The sequence below is a fragment of the Equus asinus genome, chromosome 3 (genome assembly GCF_041296235.1).
Source record: "Equus asinus isolate D_3611 breed Donkey chromosome 3, EquAss-T2T_v2, whole genome shotgun sequence".
Classification (NCBI taxonomy): domain Eukaryota; kingdom Metazoa; phylum Chordata; class Mammalia; order Perissodactyla; family Equidae; genus Equus; species Equus asinus.
Genome location: NC_091792.1, coordinates 155,008,267 through 155,034,455, shown reverse-complemented (window position 1 = coordinate 155,034,455; position 26,189 = coordinate 155,008,267). Strand labels below are relative to the sequence as shown.

At 45.2% G+C, this 26,189-nt stretch overlaps 1 protein-coding gene across 2 annotated transcripts; it reads left to right on the top strand.

The window, feature by feature from the left end:
• The first annotated feature begins 12 nt into the window (after positions 1 to 12).
• Positions 13 to 20,173, top strand: LYAR (Ly1 antibody reactive). Of its 2 annotated transcripts, none has more exons than XM_014864339.3 (9): positions 13 to 184; positions 5,346 to 5,519; positions 7,051 to 7,165; positions 11,781 to 11,888; positions 12,000 to 12,083; positions 15,289 to 15,718; positions 16,058 to 16,144; positions 19,286 to 19,371; positions 19,851 to 20,173. In XM_014864339.3, the coding sequence occupies exons 2-9, from the start codon at positions 5,398 to 5,400 to the stop codon at positions 19,983 to 19,985; spliced, it is 1,167 nt and encodes a 388-aa protein (XP_014719825.1). In that variant the 5' UTR covers positions 13 to 184; positions 5,346 to 5,397; the 3' UTR covers positions 19,986 to 20,173. The 2 variants fall into 2 exon arrangements, with proteins under 2 accessions (XP_014719825.1, XP_070362338.1); XM_070506237.1 differs by having other exon boundaries at positions 34 to 204.
• The last annotated feature ends 6,016 nt before the right edge of the window (positions 20,174 to 26,189 follow it).

The following is a 26,189-nucleotide window of genomic DNA, read 5'->3' as shown; positions in this document are numbered from 1 at the left end:
TCCGGTGGCGTCACTTCCGCCTGGGGTTAAGCTGTGCGACCGCCGCGCGCAGGCGCAGGGCGGCTGCAACCCGATTTCGGCGCCGGGAAGCGCTGGAAGGAGGCGGCGGCTGCGCTGGGCGGGAGGCGGCGGTTCCACGTGCTCTAGCGGCCGGTTGAAACCGTTGGCGGGCGGTGGCTGAGAGGTGAGGGCGGTGGCTGAGAGGTGAGGGCGGTGGCCCAGGGGCCGACCCGGGAGGCTGGGGCTCGGAGCGAGGAGGGGCGGCGGCGGAGTGGCCGCCTCCTGCACGTCCCCACTTGGCCCCCCTCTGGCTCGCACGCGGGGCAGGAGGAAATCCATTCTGATCTCATTCGGGCCCCGGGGAAGTGAAAGCAGTCCTGGACTCAGGATGGCCGGTTCTACCCGATTGTAGAACGGAGAGGTCCTCGTGTCGGGAGCCCCCTCTCCTCGGCAAGCCAGGGTGGTTGTCACGGCTGGTCTGGGCGTCAGGCTTGCTACATGTTGGGCATGAGGCTCCAGCCTTCCCCGAGTCTTGGGGAGCTCGGTCCCCAGGGAGGAGGCCGTAGAGCATAGTGGCTGAGAGCACGGACTTAGGACCAGAATAACTGCGTGTGAATCCGGGTTTGCCACTACCTGGATGTGTGACCTGCTGCAAGTTACTTAACCTCTTTGTGCCTCAGTTTCCTGGTCTGTCAAAGGGAATAATATAGAAGCTAACTCAGAGGACTGTTGGATTGAGTGAGCACAAACGTGTTAACCACCTACGACAGGGCTTGGCACATGGTAGGTGCTCAGTAAATGTCAGGATTTTCTGCAGCACCTGCTACCTCTGAGGAGACAGGTAGGGGAGCAAGGTGGGGTGTATTTGCAAGGCTGACTTCGCCGCAGAGAGGGCCCGCTGGGACCTGTTCACCCTGCACCCTGGTTCCCCCAGCGCGCAGCATGGTGCTCACAGGTGGTAGACTTGCACAGTTATTACAGCAGCAAAGGGATGCCGTGTAAAACAATGCTGGTGATGTGTGAGGGGTGAGGTGGAGTGGGGGAGGCGTGGTTTAACTTCTCCCAGCCTCAGTTTGCTCATCTGTTAAGTGAAGAGAGGTATATCTACCTCTGAGGGCTTTTGCAGGGAGCGAGGGGGAGGTCCCGCGTGAATGTACGGCGCCACCGTCATCACCCCCACATTCAGGTGGTTAGGCGGGATGGTGGACACTGTGTACTTGTCTGTCCTTCCCTTTTCCCGTACCCTTGGTTTCTTGGAATTGTACCCCCCGGAAGGGGCTCAGGGCTGGTCTAGTTGGCCTGCCCCATTGTTTCACAGATAGGAAAACTTACAGTTCAGAGGGGACCGTGACTTGCTCAAGGTAACTGCTCATTGGGGCTGTTGCCAGCTTGGACCCTCAGGTGAGCTGTGGTGGTGGTGGTGGTGGTGGTGGTGATGGGGTTTTAGGTCTGTGTGTGTATATGTGTGTGAGAGAATGTTTTAAGAATAGTTAATGTAGTTTTTGTAAAAAATAAACAATACCAAAATGTAGAGGGAGGAAGGTAAAAAAATAACTCCAGATATAATCCCAGAACCAAACTTGAGTCATGTGATCAGGGCACAGGATGGTGGAGTAGGCAGGCACCCATGGGGTGGGGATCCAGAGGAGACTGGAGTGAATTTATGATGCTGCATCGGTGGATTGAGGGTCATATTTAAAGAAGCTTGGGTTTGGAAGGAGACTGGTTGCAATAGTATTGATGTACAATTAATAAGTCACAGGAAATTCTTTCTACTATTGGGTAAGGATGAATCTTTCACATTGGTATCTTATTTAATTTTCCACTCAATGCTCCAAGATAGATATTAGACCCATTTTACAGATAAAGAGATTCTGGAAAGTTAAGTTACCTCGAGGTCATTTAATTTTTAATTGGCAGATGTGGGCTCCAGCTCAGATCCTCTGGCCCTGAGTCCAGGTCCAGGTCAGCAGAACCTGGTCAGTCTTGATGACAGGAGCCTGAGGTGCCTGGATTCCTTCGCAAGTCCCCGGTCCCTGAGTGAAGCTGTCTGCTGCCCTCAACTCAGCATCACTGTGCAGCACCTGCCATCCTCTGCTGTGACATGGCGCTCTCTGTGCCCAGTGCAGGCTGGCCTTAGAATGCAGACTTAGGGTCCTAGTATTTAAAATGGAAGGTCACAAGCTGTACGACATCTGAGCCTCGTAGGTGGGGTGTCCTGAAAGTCCTAATGCAGCACATTTTCAGCTTTCCCAACTTCCGAAGTATGAATGTTACGAATTTGCTAAAGACATCATTTGAAAGTTTAAGTATTTAAATTTTTTTCATATTTATTTAGTCTCGTGAAATCTAAGTTTAATCTTTTGCTTTAGGCAATGCTTGCTGTCTTCAGTTAGAGGGACTGCATTTTTATATGGGGTCTTTTTGTAAGTTCAAAGTATTCACACTTATGACGTTGCTCAGCTGCCCTGTCTGCCATGCAGTTAGGATGGTTCTGAGCTTGCTGTTCACAGCCCGCTCGCCATACAGACACATATGTGTACTGCATAAATGAAAGGTGTTTGCAGGGCCGACCCTGTGGCGTAGTGATTCAGTTCACACACACTGCTCCATCAGCCCGGGTTCACAGGTTGGGATCCCGGGTACAGACCTAAACCACTCGTCAAGCTGTGCTGTGGTGGCCACCTGCATACAAAATAGAGGAAGATTGGCACAGATGGTAGCTCAGGCACAATCTTCCTCAAGCAAAAAGAGGCAACGAATGTTAGCTCAGGGCCAATCTTCCTCAAGCAAAAAGAGGCAGCAAATGTTAGCTCAGGGCCAATCTTCCTCACAAAAAACAGAAGTTTCCCTCAGAGGCTGGGTCAGGTGTAAGGTATAATCAGGGTGACACTTGGCTGGTGATGGGGTGTCCTCTGGGCTCTGAATAAGGGAGGGGTAAGCGCCTTCCAGGCCTTAGCTCATTAGCAAGCAGGCAGTCATGCTGTCCCCACTTCAGATCAGTGTAGAAATGCAGCGATGCCTCTGAAGCTCCAGAGGAAGGCCTGAGAGACAGTTCTGACTTAACTGTGCAAGCTCCCTACCCTGGCTTTAAAAACGAGCACATCTCTAAATGGGAACATTGGCCGCAAAGGCCATATGGAATGGTTGGAGAGGTATCTTCCCGTGGGTGTGTGAGCACGTGCTGACCCTCTCGGGAATCCGTGTTTCCGAGGTGCGGCCAATCCCCAGAGGGATGGCATGCTTTGCACGGATACTCCGAGCGTCTTTTTTGTCAACGTCACTGGCTCCTTTCAGCTGATAAATTTGGTTTTCAGCTGTCCGTCTCAGGCCTTTAATTCCTGACCTTCCCTGACAGACTGAGCCCCCAGCTGGATCTTCCTCCCTCTCCCTGCCCCTCCTCGATGAAGACACAGAATAGGCCTCAACAAGGAAGGTCGGAAAGCCCTAGGCCCTAGCTTAAGTTGGAGGGGGTGTCTTTTCATTGTTGAATCTTACTAAGAAAGTACTTTTAAAGTTTTCAGCAGATAATTTGGCTCAGTGCAGCTGTTTCTGCCTTGGGTGTCTGGTGACAGTCCGTTTCTTGGTGACTAATTAATGGTTTACTCCTGTTCCTACACAGAAGTGCCCCAGAGACTCTGATGCTGTGGCTTTCGCTCTTGCTCCGGTCTTTGTTCTCCGTGAGAGGCAGGGTGGTGCTCGCCCTGTCTGTCGTTCACTGAGCTTCCGTCTGCCGGGCGCAGAATGCTAAGCTTCCAGAGAGCTGGGTCTTAGTCCCTGTGACGCCGGCTCCATGGGCATGTGACTGTTTCACCCATCTTTACGATATGATGAGGAGATGTGCGAGGTGGCCGCACGTCCCAGAACACTCATGTTAGCTCTCCTCTGGGTTCCGTGTTAGGCTGTGCCTGACCACGTGTCCTCCCTTGCCACCCTCCCCTGATGGTGAGCTGGGGAGGGCCCCCCGGGCAGGGGCCTGGTTTTTGTATGTGGCGTATCAGGCAAACTGATGTCCGACAGTCTTCCTCGGGGCAGGAGGCCTCCATGAGAGACTGGCTGGGCCTGTGTGAACCCTGGGGTTGCAGCCAGGATGCACCTTTCCATTCAAGGCAGAATGGGTGGGGACAGCCCTGACCTTGCTGAGTGGTGACCTTTCCAGCAGGGACCTGGAGCATGCCAGTGGAGGGGAAGTGGTGATTTCACGCCTGAGGATTCTCATTTGTGCTAAAGGATTCTTGCGTGAGGTCTTACCCTGAAGCTAACTGCCTCAGTTTACTTGATCCTTATCTTCATTTTCATGATGAGGAAGAACGCCCTGGGTTAGACAGTTCTCAGTGTTTTTGCTGTGAAACTTCTTTATGATGTGAAATGACAATACTTTTAGAATCTAGTGATTAAAAAATCATATAACCATGGAAAGTTACTGTGACTTCTGTAACACTTTGGGTGAATTTGTGTTTTGCTGAACACAATAGCATATCCCTGAAATTTCTAAGTGGTGGTTATGTATATGTGCAGATGTGCTTAATCTTGGGGTGGTGCTCAGACGCCTGGTCTGTGAACGCCCCCCACAATTGAGCACCCGGCGTTTGGGACACCCGGTTATGGGTCCATTTCTTTCTGAGTGATCTGACAAGAAGCCACGCCTACTCCCTGTCCACTAAGACCGGAGGGCACATCTTCCTATTTTAACACCTGTGGAGACATTATTAGGCCTGTACGAATGCTTTTTGTGCTTATAAAAATTATTTTTAGGCCTCTTCTCCCCTTACTAAGCCTCCTTCAGTTCCTCTTGTGCTATGTTCTTAGCGTATGTGGGGACCTGAAATAATTTGCAGTGCACACCTAAAGGCGTTAGAGAGAGAAAGAGAACATGTGTGTGCACTTTACTTTATTAGAAAAGGTATGATATTTCACTCAGTGCCCCCAAAACTTGTCATCTCTGGAGCCAGCCTGCCAAGTTTCAATCCTGGTTCTGCTGCCGTGTGACCTTGAGCAAGTTACTTAGTCTCTCTGTGGCTCAATGCCTCATGTTAATTGTGAATAATAATAGTTCTTCCCGCATAGGGTTGCTGTGAGGATTAAATGAGTGAACAGACGTAAAGCCATAGAATAGTGCTGGCACGCGGTGAGCACACGCCCCACAGACATTAGCCCTTGTGATCACTGTTATCACTTTACTTGCATGGTGGTAGTTTTATGTAGATTGCTAATCAACTTTGCTTCTGTTGTGTAGTTATTTTCATGTGAAATTGTGGTTGAGAAGTTACCTGTATGAATCATTTTTTTGTAATGGAAGTTTCAGATTACAATGGTAATTTTATTTCCTTTTAAATTTTTTTAAGGACAAGACTTAAACCTATCTGGGATAGAGAATATTTAACCATTTAGCTAAAAATGGTATTTTTTACATGCAATGCATGTGGTGAATCAGTGAAGAAAGTACAAGTTGAGAAGCACGTGGCTATTTGCAGAAACTGCGAATGCCTTTCTTGCATTGACTGCGGTAAAGATTTCTGGTAAGTTCCACATAATTCCTGTAGATCCATAGTAAAGGTCCAGATCAGTTTTGGAAGCCCCGACCCCACAAAGCTTTAAAAAAAAAAAATGAAGCAAATTTGAGGAAAGAAATTAAGAAAAAAATTAAAAGTGCTTTACAAGACCATTTGCTTTTTAAGGACGGTTTAAAGAGACGACTAAGGGAAAGGGAGTAGAGGGGTTAGATCTGATCAGTCTGTGGTGCTCGCTGTCCTCTCCTTTCACCATTGCCAGACCCAGGGAGGTGACCACGCCAAGTCAGGTTTCAGGGGTGCCGTGTGTTGATCACACTGAAGGGATGGATTTATAGACCAGAAAATGAATTAATTCACAGTGGGGGGGGATATCTGGAAGAAGAGCCTAGGTCCTCCCCAGAAATTTGGAGGTGACAGGGAGAGTCAGCTCTTCCTGGTCCTTCCACTGAGGGGGCCCCTGGTCAGGTGAGGACCCAGCAGGAGGGGACCAGATGCGCTGTGTCTGCAGCAGGGCCATTTGCAGATGGCTAATGCTGATTCCCTTCAGCTTCAGAGGCTTCAGGTGGAAAGGCAGCTTTTGGGGCATCTGCCCCAGTGTCCTCTGTGGCATTTGGATGATATTTGCTATTTTAATTTCATTCTACAGAAGTGATATTTAAAAAAAATTTGGGGGGAGCTGCCAAAGTCTTTGTTTATACTCAGTCCTAGGAAGAAGCTTGATATATAAAACCGGAGAAAGTTGGGCTATTTCTCCATAGAGGACTTTGCCCAGACCTTGTCCCAAACATCTCCCTGAGGACCCCAGAAGGCTTCAAAAAGGTTATATGAGACAGACTTGAGTTTCCTTTTTTCCAAGATTCTGAGATCCAGAACTTGTTAGTAACCTGATACCACCATTTTATACCAGCGTTTTTTTTTTTTAATCTTCTTCTCCCCAAGCGCCCCTGGTACATAGTTGTATATTCTAGTTGTGAGTGCCTCTGGCTGTGCTCTGTGGCATGCCGCCTCAGCATGGCTTGATGAGTGGTACCATGTCTGCGCTCAGGATCCGAAGCGGCGAAACCCCAGGCTGCTGGAGCAGAGCACATGAACTTAACCACTCCACCACAGGGCTGGCCCCTATACCAGCTTTTAACTTATTCTACAATGGATTATTGATTGTCTACTATATTACCAGGAAATCATACAGATTTTGTAATTTAAGATAAAGCCACCCTATTGCGAAAAATTATTTTCTTTTTCTGTTTATATTCACTTATGACAAAAAAACATTATGTATCAATTTGGTTTAAGATGTTAGTATATAAAAATGGATGGAAAGTTTCGTGGTGGGTTTTATATTGATTAGTTTGTAGGAAGGAATGTGGCTATGATCAGGGGGTTATAAGCATAGTTAGTGAAATAGGTGGGGTATTTGTGCAGTGGACAGGTGTGAAATACAAGTGTGGCCCGCAGAAGGTAGGAGCAGCATGCTCGAGTGAGACAGAGACTCCAATTTGAGCATCAGTCTAACGGTGGAACCTTTTATCACTTTAAGGGGTGACGACTATAAAAATCATGTGAAATGCATAAGTGAGGATCAGAAGTATGGTGGCAAAGGTTATGAAGGTAAAACCCACAAAGGCGATATTAAACAGCAGGCATGGATTCAGGTAAGGTCTTTCTGCTTCATCGTGTAGCTTCATCTGACATCTTCCACTTTCTTTGGAAGCCTGAGAAACTAAGAATAAATGCCTCATCCATGCAGACCAGACCCAGAAACGTGTTAGGATAGACCTAGGTTGAGCAACTAAACTTTCTTGAAAAAGAATTCTTTATTTCTCTGTTAATACAGTTGCAATGTATTTTGCCTTTAATCCATATGTTTTACACGTTTCTTGCAGAACTATTTCAGAATTCTCACTAGCTTTCCGTTGGCTAAGCTAGTGTATCTGCTTCTAGTGATAATGCAACTTTTATAACTCAAACCATGTTAATCTCTCATGTCTGTCAGTCATGAGACTGGGCAAAATAAAGACATTTTCATAGATACGAGGAATTTTCTACTTAACTAAAATAAAACAAAAACATGTGCAAGAAAAATGGCAAAATCAACAAAATCCCTAATTCACCGAGAGGTATGACTTCCAGAACGTTATTCACCTTTTACAGAATAGATAGCAGGAGGAAGGATTCAGAAAGGAAGGTGGGAGACAGAAGACAAACGTCATCTGTGGAAATTCTGAATTCTCCTAGAAACCAAATAAATAGTTACTCCCTTTGACGATAGAGCTTAAACCTGAATTTGCTAATATGGACCAGTTTACTGAGTTAGCTGACTCCTGGGTGGGGAAGTCTTCTGTTCACGAAGGACTAACCAAGGCTGCTCAGTGCAGATTGGGGAGCTAGTGAAACCCCTTATCTGAACTAAGATATTTAAGCTGGCGACCGTCAGCCACACTTTTGGGCACTATATCTGTAATCTCCCTGAGGACCAGGTGATACTCCTAGGCCCCTGAGCTGAAGTACCTGGGTGTGTGAGTTCCTTCTCTGTTGCCATCACATCTTGAATGAAATCGTCTACAGCAGGGGTTAGCCAGTGGGTCAAATCCGGCCACCCCCCTTTGTAAGCAGTTTTCTCAGCCCCCAGCCGTGCCCATTAGTCTACATACCGTCCGTGGCTGCCTTAGTGCTGCAAGGGTGGTGCCGAGTGGTCAGGCCCTGAACGGATGGTCCGCAAAGTTTAAAATCTTCACTCTCTGGCCCTCTGCAGAAGAGGCTTGCTGACCCTGCCCTAAACTGTCAGGCTTCAGCAGCTATGTCACAGTCTCAGCAATCAGGAACTTGACTTCGGGGTCTGTCATGGTCCACTCACCCTCTGATTCTGATTCCTCCCTAACTCCCTGGTTGACGTTGTTAACAGACGGATAAGACTAAATGTGGCGTGCTGGGGGGATAAACGGGGCCTCCTGTGACCCATCTGACAGAGATGGATTTGGGGGTTTTGTTCTTTTCCTTAAATCCTTAAAACCTTTATTTTTAAAGACTGAATTTTGAAATCCTGTCAGTGTTAATGTTCGCCAAGCATCCTTCCAGATGTCTCTGGGCTTACACACAGAGTGGATCAATGGGTTAGGGAGAGATATCCCACTGTCTTGGGTCACAGCGTTTCCTCCACACTGTTGCCCGTGCCCTGTCCTCTCCTGACTCTGAGCTCGCTGCTCCAGCCGCTGCTGAGCCAGCCTGACTTCTGCCGTGTTCGTCTTTTTCTTGATTTGTTTTCCTCCCTGGAGAAGTTTGCCTTATCCTCGCCTGAGTATCCTGTATCCATTTTTTTCTAGTCTGTTTATATATAGCTTCCGTTCTTTCCTAACACAGGGACATTTTCCTGCATTGTGTTTGTTTAGCCGCATCATTTGTCCGTATTTGGCTCATCGGTGACCATCTTTCATGTGTGCTCTTGTCTCCCTAACTTTAATCAGTACCTTTCCTCTGCCTTCACTGTGATTGCCATAAGCATTTTCTTAGGTCACTTATTTAATTTTAATCTCTGTTCTGTTCTTGCTATTTCAGATTTATTTATCAGATCTTAATACTCTTGTCTTGGTCCTCAATTAATTTCCTAGTACCTATAATATCCATTTTTGTCTGATTCTTTGGATCACTTTTGGTTTGTTTATACATTTTTTCCAGTGTTTTTAATTTGTGGTAAATTATACATGACATAAAATTTACCATTTTAACCATTTGTAAGTATACAATTAAGTACACTCACGTTGTGCAACCATCACCACTATCCATCTCCAGAACTTCTTCATCATCGCAAACTGAAACTCTGTCCCCAGTAAACAACAATTCCCTGTTCTCTCTTTCCCCAGCCCCTGGCCCCCACCATTCTACTTTCTGTCTCTGAATTTACTGCTCAGGCTACCTCCTATAAGTGAAATCATACAGTATTTGTCCTTTTGTGACTGGCTTCTTTCACTTAGCATGTGATGTCCTCATAGTTCATCCATGTTGTTGCACGTGTCAGAATGTCCTCCCTTGTTAAGGTTGAGTGGGATTCCATTGGATGGATGGACCACATTTTGTTTATCCATTCATATGTTGGTGGACACTTGTGTTGCTTCATCTTTTGGCTCTTGTGAATAATACTGCTGTGAACATGGGTGTGCAAATATCTGTTCGAGTCCCTGCTTTCAGTTCTTTTGGGCACATACCCATAAGTGGAATTGCTAGATTTTTAAAGTTTTTTGAGGAACCTCCATGCTCTTTTCCATGATGGCTGCACCACTTTACATTCCTACTAGCAGTCACAAGGCTTCCAATTCCTTCACAGCCTCCCCAGCATTTATTTTCTATTTTTTTGATAATAGGCATCCTAAGAGGTATGCAGTGGTACCTCATTATGGTTTTGATATTTGTTTCCCTATTGATTGATAATGTTGAGCATCTTTTCATGTGTTTATTGGCCATTTGTATATCTTCCTTGGAGAAATGTCTGTTCAAGTCCTTTGCCCAGTTTTTAATTGGGTGGTTGGTTTTTTGTTGTTGAGTTGTAGTTCTTTACATATTTGGGTAATTAACACCTTATCGGATAAATGATTTGCAAATATTTTCTTCCATTCCATGAATTGCCTCTTCACTCTGTTGATAGTGTCTTTGATGTACAGAAGTTTTAAAATTTTGATATAGTCAGTCCAATTTACTTTTTTCTTTTTTGTGCCTTTGGTGTCATATTGGATCAAGAAATCATTGCCAAATCCAGTGTCGTGTCACTTTTCCCTGGTGTTTTCTTCTAAGCATTTTATGGTTTTAGCTCTTACATTTAGGTCTTTGAGGTGTTTTTTTTTTTTTTTTGAGAACGATTGGCCCTGAGCTAACATCTGTGCCCATCTTCCTCTACTTTATATGTGGGACGCCTGCCACAGCATGGCTTTATAAGTAGTGTGTGCGTCTGCGCCCAGGATCCGAACCGGTGAACCCCGGGCCGCAAAAGCAGAGCGCATGAACTTAACCACTATGCCACTGGGCTGGCCCCACCATTTTGAGTTTATTTTTGTAAACGGCATTGGAAGAGTTCAGTTTTACTCCTTTGCCGTGGATATTCACTTATCCAGCACCATTTGTTGAAAAGACTGTTCTTTCCCCATGACTGGTCTTGTCACCGTTGCTGAAAATCTTTTGGCCATATATGCATGGGTTTACTTCTGGGCTCTCTATTCCACTGGTCTGTCTGTCTGTCCTTATGACAGTAGCCCACTGATTCGATTACTCTAGCTTTGTAGTAAGCTTTGAAATCAGAAAGCATGAGACCTCCAACTTTGTTCGTTTTCAAGATGTTTTGAGATTCCATGTGCATTTTAGGATGGAGTTTTCTATTTCTGGAAAAAGAAAAATTGTCAATTGGATTTTGATTGAGATTACATTTGAATCTGTAGATCACTTTGGTTAGTATTGACATCTTAATGATACTAAGTCTTCCAATCCACCAACACAGAATGTCTTTCCATTTATTTGTGTCTTTAATCTCTTTCAGCATTAATTTACAGTTTTCAGTGTACACGTCCTTCACCTCCTTGGTCAAGTTTATTTCTAAATATTTTACTTTTTTTGGTGAGGAAGATTGGCCCCAAGCTAACATCTGTTGCCAGTCTTCGTCTTCTTTTGCTTGAGGAAGACTGTCCCTGAGCTAACATCTGTGGTAATCTTCCTGTATTTTTTGTATGTGAGATGCTGCCACAGCATGGCTTGATGAGTGGTGTGTAGGTCTGCCCCTGGGATCTGAACCCCAGGCTGCCGAAGCAGAGCCTGTAAACTTAACCACTACACCACTGGGTCGGCCCGTAAATATTTTGTTCTTTTTGATGCTATTGTAAAGGAATTGTTTTCTTAATTTCCTTTTTGGACCATTCATTGTTGGTGTATAGAAGTAGAACTTCCTTTTTGAGCATGGATTGCGTGTCCTGCCACTCTGCTGAATTTCATTGGTTCTAACAGGTTTTCTCCTGGAGGTCTTTAGGGTGTTCTACTATAAGACCATGTTGTCTGGGAACAGAGATAATTTTACTCCTTCCTTTCCAATTTGGATCCCTTTTCTTTCCTGTTCTTGCTTACCTGCTCTGGCTAGGACTTCCAGTACTGGAGCGAATTCGTGAGCAGAGACACTGATACAGAATCTGGACTTGAAAGGTGAACCCTGTATCCATTAGTAGGACACTTTAGTTTGGCTTTCATGAAACTCACATCAGGTATTTATTGTTTTTGTTTTCTCTTCCTTTTTTGCAGAAAATTAATGAATTAATAAAAAGACCCAATGTCAGCCCCAAAGTGAGGGAACTTTTAGAGCAAATTAGTGCTTTTGACAATGTTCCCAGGAAAAAGGCGAAATTTCAGGTATGTGTTTGATCTGACTCCCGACTGGAGGGGATGCGTAGCTCCTTGGTGACTGAGCATGTGCCTGTCAGAATGGGCTAAGGGGGGGTTTCTTCTTTCTGTTCCTTACAGAATTGGATGAAGAACAGTTTAAAAGTTCATAATGAGTCTGTTCTGGAGCAGGTGTGGAATATCTTCTCGGAAGCTTCCAGCACTGTAAGTCAGATCTAATTTTAAATTTGTAGTGTGGCAAAAATGATTAGTCAGAATGAAATGGGAATGTCTTGTCTTTGGAGGTCAAAACAGCCTTCTTTTTCAGAGCGCCTCTGTGTGCCTTCATTTATGGGAGGAATAAACTGAGTGCACTGCAGAGAAGATGTCCTTATTGTGCAGAGAAAGGCATTTAATCCCCGTGTTTGATAACAAGAGCAGCTAACTGGAAGTACTGGCTTAAACATCAGGCAGCGGATGCGCTGGAAAGAACAGGCGCTCTGGGTGTCTGACACACCTGGTTGGAATCCCTGCTGTGCTGTTTGCCGCACATTTGATCTTGTGCACATTATTTAACCTCTCTGAGCCTCAGCCTCCTTTTCTTAGAAAAATGTGGATGATCATCTTCATTCATTTATTCGGTACTTAGTGAGTGCCTGATCTGTGCCAGGCTCTGAACAAAAAATATAAAATATCTTGGGTGGTGATAGTGCCATGAGGAAAATAAACAGGGTGAGGACGTCGAGAGTGACTACGAGTCCTCTCGGGTGGGGGTGGGGGTCCCAGAGCGCCCTTACAGCTGTGCTAGTACAGCAGACGAGGCTATAAAAGCGTCCCCTCCTGCCCTGCGTTTGGTGGGCACTTGATGAGCGTTCATCTCCTTCCTTCTGGTGGAGGGAGAATTCCCTTAGAGTAGCTCAATCACCCGCCTGTCAAAGTGGTTTCATCGGAGACCCCGGGTGTAATATACAGGTGCAGAGTCTCATTTGATATCCGGTAGCACACTGTTGGTTACATTGTTAATTTAAAATTTTCCCATTAATTCACTTGTATTTGCTCCTATTTGGAGCTTATATCCCATTTGGAGACTTATATTAGTAGTAGTTTGACAAAAGGTAGTGGGTGTTTTATTCTAATCACATTGTCAAGAGTTGTTTTGCTTTATAGCAAGGAAATAGTTTTTGTATTAAATTGGGATAAAAATGAAACTTTATCTTGGCAGTCTAGCCTTTGTCTCTTTCAGAATATATGAATTGGACCTTTGAAACCTTATAAACAGTCATTTAATTGGCATTTATGTGGCAGCTGTTTTTTAAAGGTTATTTCCTTTATTTTAACTAAGAATCAAATATTTGAAATTACCTAGTTCGACTATATAGTTTAAAAAAAGTCTTTCCCATTTCCCTTCTGAAGCTGCGAGCATGTTAAGAATTAAAAACGATAATCACTAACAGCTCGTGGTAACTCTGAGTCTGAGAAATATGTGTGCTTGCCTTGCCTTTGCCCCCTGAGCCTCACAGCACGCCCCAGTGTGTGGGTGTGCCGTCCGTTCACCTGCAGTGTTCGTCCTCCCGTTGCTCTGCACCGGCCTGAGGTTGGGTGCTTCACCTCCTCCTCTACCATGGGACCATCTCTAGCCCCGCATACATAGTACCTGGTGTTGTGGGTGCAGCATAATCAGGCCGAGGTCCTGCCTTCACAGACTGTGCTCTAGTCGGGGAGACAGACACATGCGGATGTGGGTTTGTGCTCTAATGTCAGGTCATGATAGGTGCCAGGAAGAAACAGAAGGTGGGGAGAGGGGCAGAGTGAAGCAGGCGCTCTGTTAGGTGAGAGTCAGTGGAGGCGTCGCTGAGACCTCATTTGAGGAGAGCCTGGCATGAAGTAGAAAGAAGACAGGGCATGAATTTGTCTAGTCATTTCTTGAGTGCCTGTGGTCTCCCACCCTCCCTCTCCAGTGGCGAGGAGTTGGTCTGGACGTGGAGGGGACACGCCAGCTAGAGACTGGGGCTGACGTGTGCGGAAGGAAGCCGAGGTCTTCGGCACTGGGTGGTTGTAGTAATACCCGACTGTCAGACAGGAACAGAAGTGCGGGATGGGTGGGGAGTGTCTTTGTCCCCTTCTTCCGCCCGAGTCCGGTTCTGAACTCTTCTCTGCCTTCGACCCCGCATGCGTCTGGACTAGTGGATTTCTCTCAACTGCTGCCGAGAAAACGCCAACCATTTAGTTGAATGTCCGTCTCCTAAATGCTGCTCTTCTGGGCAGGGGCGAGCGTCCGGGTCTGAGTGAGGCGTGGCCTCTGTAGAGTCTTGTGCGTGAGCAAAAGCCGGCCCTTCTTTATTTGGTCCACCTTCGGGGGCAGTAGTTCTCCCTTGTGACTGAGTCTCCTGAAGGTGGAAGACTGGAGGTGACTGTCTGAGTCACCTGGCTGGTGACTAACAGAGATGGAACTTGGGCCCAGGTCTGCAGATGCTTAAGTCCAGTGGTTTCTACCACAACTAAAGCGACCTGAGAGCTCCTGCCATTGACCCCCTCCTTCCCCTCCAGACGCATTAGGGCTCCCAGAGCAGTTCAGCAGATTGCTCATGTCGTCTCCTGAGAAGGGGCTGGCGTAGAGACTCCAGCGTATTTAGAGTCAGGGAGCACAGCAGGCACTGGGACTAGCCATGCTGATCTGTGCTGATTTGGATAGGGTATTGCAGTAAACGGACAGCTGACCTTGTTCCAGTGCTTGTGGTCATTTAGTTCCCCATGGTTCCTGACCCTCCGTCCAGGTGTCCCTGACCCCTCGTCTAAGGTACCCATCTAATCTGAATGAGGATGATAATAACAATACCTCTGTCTAGTCCTCGATAGTTACAAAACCCTTCCCGCTCACCGGGCCCGTTTACTGGGCATGTCCCGTGCTAAACACATGGCATATCTTATTTGATTTGTTGATATGCATCAACTGCATAAGGTAGGTGTTACTACCTTTGTTTTATAGATGAGGAAATTGGTTTAGAGCAGCTAAATAACTTGCCCTGAGTCACCTGGCTGGTCGTGAACAGAGCTGGAACTTGAACCCAGGTCTGCAGATGCATAAATCCAGTGGTCCTGCCACATCTAAGTGCTCGTCTTATTGCAAAGAAAAGTGAATAGTGAGCCACAGTTAAAGGTCTGGCTTGCGTGACGGAAGGATGCTTCAGTTTTCCCTTGGAATGAAAATGTCTGTTAAATGCAGAGAGGGGTGTGGGCCGAGGCAGTTATTCCCAGTTCGTATATTTATTGCTATATTTTAGCTATTGTTTAGCATTTAGCACAGTTATAAAATGGTAAGTAATAAAGACATTTTTCTTAGAACATTTTCTTCAGTAGATACATGCAATGGTGTGAACAACTGTGTCTGGAATGAGTATTTATGTGTTTCTTGGTTTTGCTTAATAATAAGGAACCTGTCAGTAAGGAGCGAGATCAACAGCCACTCAACCCAGTGGCGGATCCACATGCAGAAATCTCCGCCAAGGTTCCATGTTCCAAAGCAAATGATACCACGGAAGAACAAGCAAAGGTGAAGAAGAATAAAAGAGAAAGGAAGGAAGAACGGCAGAAGAAAAGAAAAAAAGAAAAGAAAGAACTAAGATTAGAAAACCACCAAGAGAATTCAAAGAGTCAGAAGCCCAAAAAGCGCAAAATGGGGCGGGAGGCCGAGCAGGAAGCTGGAGGGGAGGACAGCCCCAAGGCCAGCGGCTCCGCAGGGAAGCCTAGCCAGAGGAAGAGGAGCAAGGGCTTGTGCGCCGAGGACGGGGCAGTGGGTGGAGGCGTGGACGAGGAGGAGGCAAAAACCGGTCCAGGAAAGAGAAAGCGGAAGCATTCGGAGAGTACGTGGCTAGCTTATGTTCCCAGGCTTGTTAAAAACATTTTGAAGCTGTGAATTTGGGATACATAAAATCCATTAGACCTTGCATTTTGAACCAAGTAAGGCAAAGAGCATAAGCTTTGGGATCGGGCCGACCTGGGCTCAGTCCAGGCAAGTGACCTCCCTCTCAGCTCCCCATCTCCTCATCTCACGTGGAGGAGGAGAAACCCCACGGTGCTGGTTGCTTGGGGAGTGGGAGAGGTGATGGATGTAAGGGGCCTGACCATGTATGGCTCTCGTTAAATGGTAGCTTCTGTCATAAATGCAAAATCTTTTTCTTTCAATCTTTCTAATTACTTAGTTGAAGCAGAGTCCAAGAAGAAAAAGATAAAGTTCCCAGGACATTCTGAGGGTGAAGAACCAGAAAACCATGAGGCTTCTGCAAAAGGTATTGCTGCCATCATTTGGAAAGCTTTGCCCTCCTTAGGGTGGGGAAGGAGGAGGGGAAGCAGGGCTTTCTGGCAGGTCGTACCCTCCAGAGGCATGTGGAAAAATCTGAAAGCAAAGTAAGTTCTGTAGGATGTGACTCCAAAGAAATGAATGAGAACTGTGTGAGCCACTCTTACAGTGTCTCTGTCTAGCTTTAAAGATAAAAAGTAAAGCTGTCTGGATTGGAAATAGATACTGTGTTTGGAATTTAAAATAAACCCAGCATGACTCTCTGAGCCCCTGCTCCCTTTCCCCTCTCCTTGCTTCCCCTGTCGCTGCCTCTCATTACTCTCCTAGACGTGCCCTGAGGTCCAGCCAGACTCGGCTGTTCCCTCTCCCCACGTCTGGGCCTGTTCCTGGTGTCTCCTTGCTTGAAACTCCATGGCCACCTCCCTAAGCCAGAAGGTGTATTTGTCAGAATCCATTCCCTGGCCTTCCAGCTTCCTCTTAACTGCTGCCTCCTCCACAAAGCTGCTGCTACTCCTCAGGCCCAAAGCCTTCCCTAGGCTCCTACCAGTCAAGAACAGACCCGAGGACTCAAGTGGGAATCGAGGCTTTATTAACGGAGGGTCAGTGACTGCCCACCTTGGGTTAGATCTCTTAGCTTGGAACCCTTCCCCAACTTTGTATAAATGAGGCTTTTCTGAAAATAAATTTTTCGTTTTGAGATAATTGTAGATTGACATGCAGTTATGTGAAGTGATGCAGACTTGTGTATCCTTATGTATCCATGTATCCTTTCCCCATGTACCCATGTCTCCAAGGGTAACACCTTACACAGCTATAGTACTGTCTCTCCCCAGGGTGCTGGCACTGACAGAGTTAGGAGACAAAGGTTTCCATTGCGCAAGGATCCTCCTGTTGCCCTTTTATAGCCACGCCCACTTCCCCCTCACTCCCACCCCCTTCTTTGCCCCAGCAATCACTAATCTGTTCTCCATTTCTATAATTTTGTAATTTCAGACTGTTGCATTTAGTATGTAACCTGAGATTTGCTCTTTTCACTCAGCATTATTCTCTGGAGATTCCTCCAGGTTGCTGCACATATCAATAATCTATTCCTTTTCGTTGCTTAGTAGTAGTCCATGGCATGGATGTACCACAGTTTGTTTAACTATTCGTCTACTGAAGGATACCTGGACTATTTCCAGGTTCTGGTTATTATGAATAAAGCTGCTGTAAACATTCATGTACAAGTTTTTGTGTGAACATACATCATTTTTTCTGGAATGTATGTTCAGGAGTACAGTAGCTGTGTAGTATGGCAGTTGCATGTTTAGTTTTTTAAGAAACTGCCAACTTTTTCAAGAGTGGTTGTACCATTTTATATTCCCACCAGCAATGTGTGTGTGATCCAGTTTCCCCACATCCTGGCCAACATTTGGTGGTGGTACTGTTTTTTTAGCATTCCGATAGGTATGTAGTAAAGCTTATAGTGGTTTAAGTTTGTATATCCCTAATGATGTTGAATATCTTTTCATGTACTTATTTGCCATCTGTGTATCTCTTCCTTGAAATGTCTGTTCTTGTCTTTTGCCCATTTTCTAATTGGATTGTTTGTTTGTTTGTTTTACCTGTTGAGATTTGAGAGTTCTTTATATATTCTAAATATTAGTCCTTTGTGGGATGTGTGGTTTGCAGGTTTTTTTTTTCCCAGTCTGTAGCTTGTCTTTTCATCCTCTTAACAGAATCTTTTGTAGAGTAAAAGTTTTTAATTATGAAGAAATCTAATTTATCTATTTTTCCTCTAATAGATCATACTTTGGGTGTCAAATTTCAGAACTCTTTGCCTAACCCTAGATCTCAATGATTTTTTTCTTATTTTTTTTCTAAATGTTTTATAGTTTTACATTTTACACTTAAGTCCATGATCCATTTTGAGTTTTTTTTTTTTTTTTTTAGGAATATTAGCCCTGAGCTAACATCTGCTGCCAATCCTCCTCTTTTTGCTGAGGAAGACTGGCCCTGAGCTAACGTCTGTGCCCATCTTCCTCTACTTTATATGTGGGATGCCTACTACAGCACGGCTTGATAAGTGGTGTGTAGGTCCGTGCCCAGGATCTGAACCAGTGATCCCTGGGCCGTTGATGCAGAGCACATGAACTTAACCACTATGCCACCAGGCAAGCCCCCATATGGAGTTAGTTTTTATATAAAATATGAGACTTAGTTCAAGGGTCATTTTTTTGCCCATCAATGTCTAGTTGCTCCAGCACTATTTGTTGAAGAGGCTATTTTTTCCCTCATTGAATTGGTTTTGCACTTTTGTCAAAAATCACTTGGGGTATTTGTATAGGTCTATTCTGGGTTCTTTATTCTATTTCATTGATTGTGCATCTGTCCTTCTACCAATACCACACATTCTTGATTACTGCAGCTATCTACAGTAAACTTGAAGTCTTGAAATTGTGTAGGCTTATTTCTCCCACTTTATTCTTTTCAAAATTAAGTTTTAGAATAATCTTGTCTATATCTACAAAAAAATCTTGCTGTGATGATGTAGGAATTGGATTATACCTGTATATCAATTTGGGGAGAATTGGTATATTTACCCTATTGAGTCTTCCAATCCATGAACATGGTATATCTTTCTATTTATTTAAATCTTTGATTTCTTTGATCAGCATTATGGATTTTCAGCATACAAATCTTCTTCTTCCCAGGAGCAGAAGTCCCACAGATGAGTCTTTTAGCCCACTGTATAATAATTATTTGTAGCTGTCCCCTCTCTTAAGCTCCTTTTGCTCATCTTTGTCTTGCTTACTGCTCTTGGACAGCCCCGTGATCTTAGTGGATGCTTAGTAAATCTTTAGTTCATTAGATACCACTCTGTCTTTTTACAGGAACTTGTAGTAGTGATGGTACTTAGGATACTTAGTTAACCTGCTCACTGTAAGAACGAGTACTGTGAGGGTAGTCAGTACTGCTGGGCCACTGTGATTGGATGGGTCAAGTGCCTGCTACACGGTACCATGGTGTCCTGTTCATTCAGGGTTAGTTCATTTTCCAGGTAGCAAAGAGATGTTGCAGAAATCATTTCTTTATCTTCCTGGTGATATAACTAAACAAAATGTTTTACAGATTATTCTTTATATTATAGGTAAATTCAACTGGAAGGGAACTATTAAAGCAGTCCTGAAACAGGCCCCAGATAACGAAATAGCAATCAAAAAGCTACGGAAAAAGGTATGGTGTACGAACCCAGGTATATAATCTCGGGACAATCAGTTCTTTATTTTAAAATGTACAGTTTGTTGTTTTACTCTGAAATAGTATAAATGTTGTGTATCTTGGTGACTTTCATGCTGCTCCAGGAGCCTCTCAGGGTTTGTGGGGAGGGAATGGGGCCAAGTCCCATGACACTTCCTCAGCCACCGCAGTGCCTATATTAAGTGTGAAAATTATTGTTCTAGATATTTTTCTATCTTTTGATTATTCCAGAGCAATGGTTTCTTCTTTTTGTTTAATTCTTTATCAGTGTCTGACACAGGTAAAGTGCTCATGTGTGTACAGTTGCACAAGTTTTCACAAGCAGAACACACCTGTGTAACCAGCACCTGGCTTGCTATTATTTTTTACTATTGGCCTACTTCTGGATTAAAGGACTTTTTAGGTCAATTTTCAGGACAAATACACCCATTTGACAGTTGTTTCTCTTTGTGAAGGTTTTAGCTCAGTATTATGCTGTGACAAATGAACATCACAAATCTGAAGAGGAGCTTCTGGTCATCTTTAACAAGAAAATCAGCAAGAACCCCACCTTTAAGTTATTAAAGGACAAAGTCAAGCTTTTGAAATGAACATTTTTATATTTAAACATTGAATCCATTCTCTTGATTTCTTCCTTTCACTGCTGTTTGTAAAACATGTAATGAATTATAACAACTCATTTTCCTTTCCAAAGTTGTATTTTTAAGTTAAGAAAAATATATATTTTTGGTAGAACTTTTATGAGAAAGTAAAATATATTCTTGTCCAAAATTCTAAACTTGTGGTGAAAATTATTATACTTTAAAATTATTATACTTTAATGTGGAAAATATTTTTAAATGTGACAAGTCAAAAAATAATTCCTTCTTTGGTCAGACTAAAAAGTAGTTGTTTTAACTACATCATTGCTATGCATTTTCAATTAGAGGTTTTCGTGGGTTTGTTTTTGTGTTGTTAGAATGCATATGTGAGTTGCAGCATTTCATCCAGGGACGGCCATAACAACGATCTTGTGTGAGTGATAACCCTTACCTCGCCAGCAGTTCCGCTCTTTAGAGGCTGTCTCTCTGTAACAGTTTGGCCTGTCTACGCTGTGGCTCAGTCTATCTTCAGCCAAAGACAGATTTGCAGTGACTGGATTTTGGAGTGTGGCCTGTGACCAGGTTCAGAGAAATAGCTCGTTTGAGACCGAATCCAGTATTTAGCTGTATTGCTGTTCTGGTGATCCAGTGGCTTGAAACGCTGTCAGAAACGGTATTGTAAGTCCTAGTTGATTGTGCTGGAGGAGAGCTGTGTGCCACTTTTTGATATTTGAGTAGATTTTGCCAGAAGTCCCTTCAAAGCTGGTGCGTGTCGTGAGCATCAGCCCTTTAACCAGTGTTGACTGTCATCGTTAACAGTACCTCCCGGTACAGGGGAAAGCAAGGGTGGGACACGGAACAAGTGTTAAAAGGACCAGGCGGGAGGATCAACAGGAGGAGGGGGCAAAGGGCCCACAGAGATGCTCTCTGAGCCTCTGAGTTCCCGGATGAGCCGAGGAGCCGGCCTCTCCCTGGACTTGCAGGTGAGCTGAGTGGCATTGTCTCGTTCTGATTTGGGGATGAGCCGCTGTGTGATGAGGGGATTCAGTGGCACTGTGTCAGGATGAAGGAGGACCTAGGCTTTAGAATCAGGTCCCAGCTTGGCCTCTTAATAGGTAACCCTCTGAACCTCACTTTTTTCGTCTGGATAATGGGACAGTACAGGTCGCTCCTGGGTTGTGAGTGAATGAACTAACCCGTGTAAAGCTCACAGCACCATACCTAAAACTCGGTAGACAGTCCTTCAGTGGTTGCTGTCGCTACTGTTAGTGTTTCCAGTAACAGTTTTGAGCCATGAGAAGCTTTAGATGTTTTGGAATGCAAAGAAGAAGTGAAGTTTGACCCAGACCACATGTTCAATTAGGGACGAAAGCAGAGCCCAGCTGTGACTCCTGAGGCCAGCCCAGGACGTCTTCCTGCTCCAGGGAGCAGAGTGTGCTCCACTGTCCTCCCAGTGCACAGTGAGGGTGCAGAGCTGCTCCTGAGGGTCACATGTCGAGGTACCAGCACTACAGTATTTCAAGATTTATGCTGATTTCTATCTTTCTTTTAGTTTTACTGTGGTGCATTTAAGGCAAAATTAAGGCAAATGTGACAAAACTAAAACATAAACTGTGGTAGGGTCCTCATTTCTGCCATCCTTGTAGCCACTACCCAAGGTTCTTGAGTTAGAACTTGCCAGCAGCACAGGACAGACATGGGGTGGCTGCTCAGGCATGCCAGCAGAGCGTCCATGCAGTGGGGCTGCAGGAGGTGGCCTCTCAGTTCCCTCGAGCCCCACGAGGATGAAGCAGTAAGGCTAGCCATGGCCATTCTGAACGATCAGTGTCATGGAAGGGTCTCTTCATTGGAAACTGCAGTGGTGGCGGGAAGGGACCCCATGCCTGCAGCTGCCCCTGCGGGTCTGGCTGCAAAGCACAATCCACAGGTCCCTCCCGAGGTTCTTTCACAGACCACCCTTGGTTTTGGCAGTCGCTTGCCTGACTTGGACTCAGACACACACGCTACTGGAGCTCCAGGGACTTTAGAAACCAATCTCATGGTATTTGTGTCAGGCTTTACAGCTTCATTTTGTCACTGGTTTCCTTATCTGGGACCTTCCTTTCTGGCATTTGTCCACCATGTGCACTGGCCATTTTCTGTGATCCTGCTTATAAGCAGGATTTGGGAGAAGATGGGCTGTATCTTGCCTTCCAAAGGATTCAGATGCGCAACTGTCTTAGGCTGGGGCCCTCCTCTTGTCAGACACACGAGGCGTCTGCAGTCCCAGGAGGAAACCGAGGCCAGGCAGGAGAGAATCCAGGGCTGCCCTTCCCTCTAACCAGCTGTGACAGCCAGACGCGGGCTGATGCAGAAGTCTGAGAATCAAGCAACTGATGGCAGAGGGGCATGTACAGGGAGAAAGTTTAACAGTTGCAAAACCCAGTTTCCCCAGGTTAATCTTGCTTCAGACAGGTCCAAGAGGCTTGCTGCCTTGGTGAAATAAGATGACCCCTCTGCGGAGAGAGGATTTCAAGGACCCCGCTCCTAGTCTCTGCTTAAACCCCCTCACAGTGGGTAGGAGAATAAGCTAATAAAAAGTCAAGATTAAGAGCATTTTTACAAGTCTGCAGATTTTTAAGAGAACCTTTGAAAAGTTCTCATATTATCCTTCTAAACATGTCATTTTACTTTCAAAGTTATAATTGGGCTGACAAGTTCCAGTTAAAACAATTTACTTTGCTGATCTCACTAGCCTGTAATTACCTCTCTTTTCTAAAATAGATTTCTAGGAATGGGGCGGGGCAGCAGTGGTCTTTGGTATGGATTGTTTTTTAGATAGCACTTTTGCAGCTGAACAAGGAAAGTTTTAAGAGATCAGTGGTTTTATCCAATTCATCTCCATTAGTGAAAGCTATTGATAAGATATCAGTTCTTTATTCCACCATGGAAGACTGATCCTCCTAGCTGTTTTTTGGTTTTCGTGTTGTTTTGTCTCTGGTGAACTTGGACTCCAGCATAAATAGGAGATAATTCTATATTGCTGACTTTCACCTGAATATAGAACCATGCACCATAGCACTCTTCTTATTGTAACTTCTTCCCTTGTGGAAGGAAACTGAAGGTCAATTAATTATACTCACATAAGCTAAGAGAAAAGGCATATTACATATATTTACCAATACTTCCTGGTCACTAGATCTCAGCATACATTCAGCTTTTATCCCTTCTCCAGTTAAGCTTTCAAAAAATGGTTAAAATAGGCCTTCTAAATCTCCTTTTTTACTTAGTGAGCCAAGGAGAGCATATTATGTTTCTCATTTACTGGGTACAGAAAGTGTTACTGTATATTGACTCCTAAATTACATGTGAGCAAGAGGTGGTTTGTATAGTTAATCCTTGTTCTTGTTCCAGGAGGCTGGGTTTTGGCAGAGGAGTTGATGCACGTGAGAAAGCTCACCCATTTCCATTTCAGAGGAGGAATCACTGATCATAAGCATGTTGTGGGATTTCACAGTTAAAGAGATTCTGTTGGGAAGCCAGCTCGCGTGCACTGAGTTTTGCTCTCCCTCACAAACATGTTTGGACCTGAATCCCCTGGTACCCTCAGTGGCTGAAATTCTGCACTCAGCCCTCTTGTTGAAACTGCTCTCAGGCAGGAGGACTAATGAGAGAATTCCAGAGTGCCCACCCTGGGCTGGCTCTGTGCTGTCTTTAAGGAGAGGGAGACAACCAACCTTGAGGCCGGCACAGTAAAATGTGCTGGGGGTGTACTGGTGGCAGTCTGGGCTCAGAGAGGGCGGGAGTCATTCCGCCTGGGGTGGGGATGGAGGGAGTCAGGTTAGTGAAGCCCCCTGGATTGATTCGTGAAAGGTGTTTCTTAGCCCCCTGATGTACTGAGTCAGCTTTCTCTTATTCCTGCCACCTGACCTCCTGTCACCAGCTCGCGGCAGGCAGTGGGGTGCAATGCTCTACACAGGACTCTGTGCCAGAAGGAGACTTGATGTCCAATCCGCTTTGTATTTTACTAGCCAAGAGCCCCGCACGGGCAGGTTATGTTGCCTCCCTGAACTCAGGGGTTTTGTCTATTGTACTGACTTCCCAGGTTGAGAGAGCGAAATATCATACACAAAGCATCTGGCTCACAGTAGGTATCTGGAAACACCTCCTCTTGGAGTGCATGAAGTATGTGCAGCGGCAGTGTCTGCCAGTGAATGCGGCACTGGCCCGGCACACAGCTCCCCAAGGACTGGACTGCAGAGCAAGGACTGGTGCAAGAGCAGCCACAGTGGCCAAAGCAGGTGGCGTGGCAGCATGTTTAGATGAAGAAACCACTTCAATTCTGAAGCAACACTCTAGTTGACAGTGAACATGTAACCATTTTTCAGGTCACAGATACAGTCATAAAACTGCCCAACAAACTCAGATGGGTTCATTTTTTAATGTAAACTTTCTATTGAAGTATACACATAGAAACATAAAAACCTAAATGGACAGCTCAGTGAATGTCACAAAGTGCACACACCTGTGCCACTACTACCCAGGTCAAAGAAATAGACTATTTCACCCAAGGGGAACCAAAGCCTGCCTGCTGTCAGCAGGGACTGGTCCAGCCTGGTTTTGAACTTTATGTAAATGGACTCCTAGGGCATGTGGCCTTTTGTTTCCGGCGTCTTTCACCCAAGATTCCATGAGGTGCATCCACATTGCTTTGTAGCAGGTGTTTATGCTGTCTTCATTGCTGTACAGCATTTATCTATTCTACTGTTGATAGAGTGTGCAACTGTTTCCAGGGTGGCTGGCTTTCTAATGAAACCAACATCTTTCACACGTCTCCTGGGGCACGTGCTTTCTCATTTCTACTGAGTGTTCTAGGAGTGGACTTGCTGTCATCAGGTATGTTTCAGCTGTAACAGATAGGGCCAAACGGTTTTCAGAGTGCTGTTACCAGTTTACACTGCCACCCTCAGTGTCTGAGGGCAGATGAGGTCATTTGCCCAAAGATGCACTGAAATCTATTTCTCCAATTTCCATCTCTATGTCTGTCTCCTCAAAATAGCTGTTATTCAGTGCTGTCAAGTAAAATCATTGGGGGTTACCACTAGATTATAAACCTGTGGAAGACTGGATCTCCAAGTTTTCATAGCAGATTTCAGTCTTCAGTGATGTTGAAAATAAAACAGAATTGCAGTTTCCCCCAGCTTAACAAATGACATCTTAGGTGCTCTCCATCTGTGCTTTTAACATTTAAAGAAACTCAACATCTTGCCCAGCTCGCTTATTAGATTTTTCAACTTCTGTAATTTGGGGTTGGACCTTCCTTCTAACTGTCTGTCTTGGTTACAAAACAGTGAGGGTTTCTGAGAAACAATTGTCTGCACTGTGAAAAGAGGAGTGTCTTTGTTCTGAGTGCAGAGGCTAGTCCGGCTTTCTCTGTTATGGGACCAGGGAAGCTTTCATTCATTCCCTTTGATATAAGTGACCGAACTGCCTCTCTGGTAGTTTAAATTGTAATTGCTGAGTAAACACATATGTTGGTCAGAGTTGAAGGGTCAGACAGCGCTGGGAAGGCCAGGCCTTTGTGTGGCCACAGAGCAACTATTGTGAGCTGCTCTGCCTTCCTGGTGACCTCAGGCCGACTCCGGGGGAGGCCCCGGGTAGTCCATATATTAGATTTCTCCACCGTAGATCAAAGGTGGGTACAGGCTCGGTTCTCCTGGCAATTCCTAAGAGCGCTGCTCTCGGGATTTGGCATCAAGTTTGCATCAGGATACTAATGGTGACGTTGCAGGATAGCCCTGCTCCGACCAATTTTATCCTTAACAGGCAGGTATTTTATAGCTAAAACCGAAGCTGCAATCTCTCTTCTAGGTTTCAGAAAAAAGCTAAGGTAATAGAATTTTCCCAATTGTAAGGTGTCCTTGCATAAAATTTCTTAAGCTTCTTGGTACGTGTTACCACACAATTCTGGTTTAGATGCTATGAGAACTGGCATAAACTTTTATAGCACTTGATTATTTTTCACCTATTTTATCCATATTTCACGATGTTCCACAAAAGCGCCCGATATTCCACTAATTCAGTGAGTTTGAGAATCCTGGGTCTGTGAGGAAAGCCAGTGGCTCCAAACCTTGTCGTGGCAGCAGGCACTGTATGCTGAAGGCTCCCTGTGCAGCGCTGCGCAGGTCCCTGACGTCAGGTCTCCTGCCAGCGTCATCCTGCCCTTGACGCTGT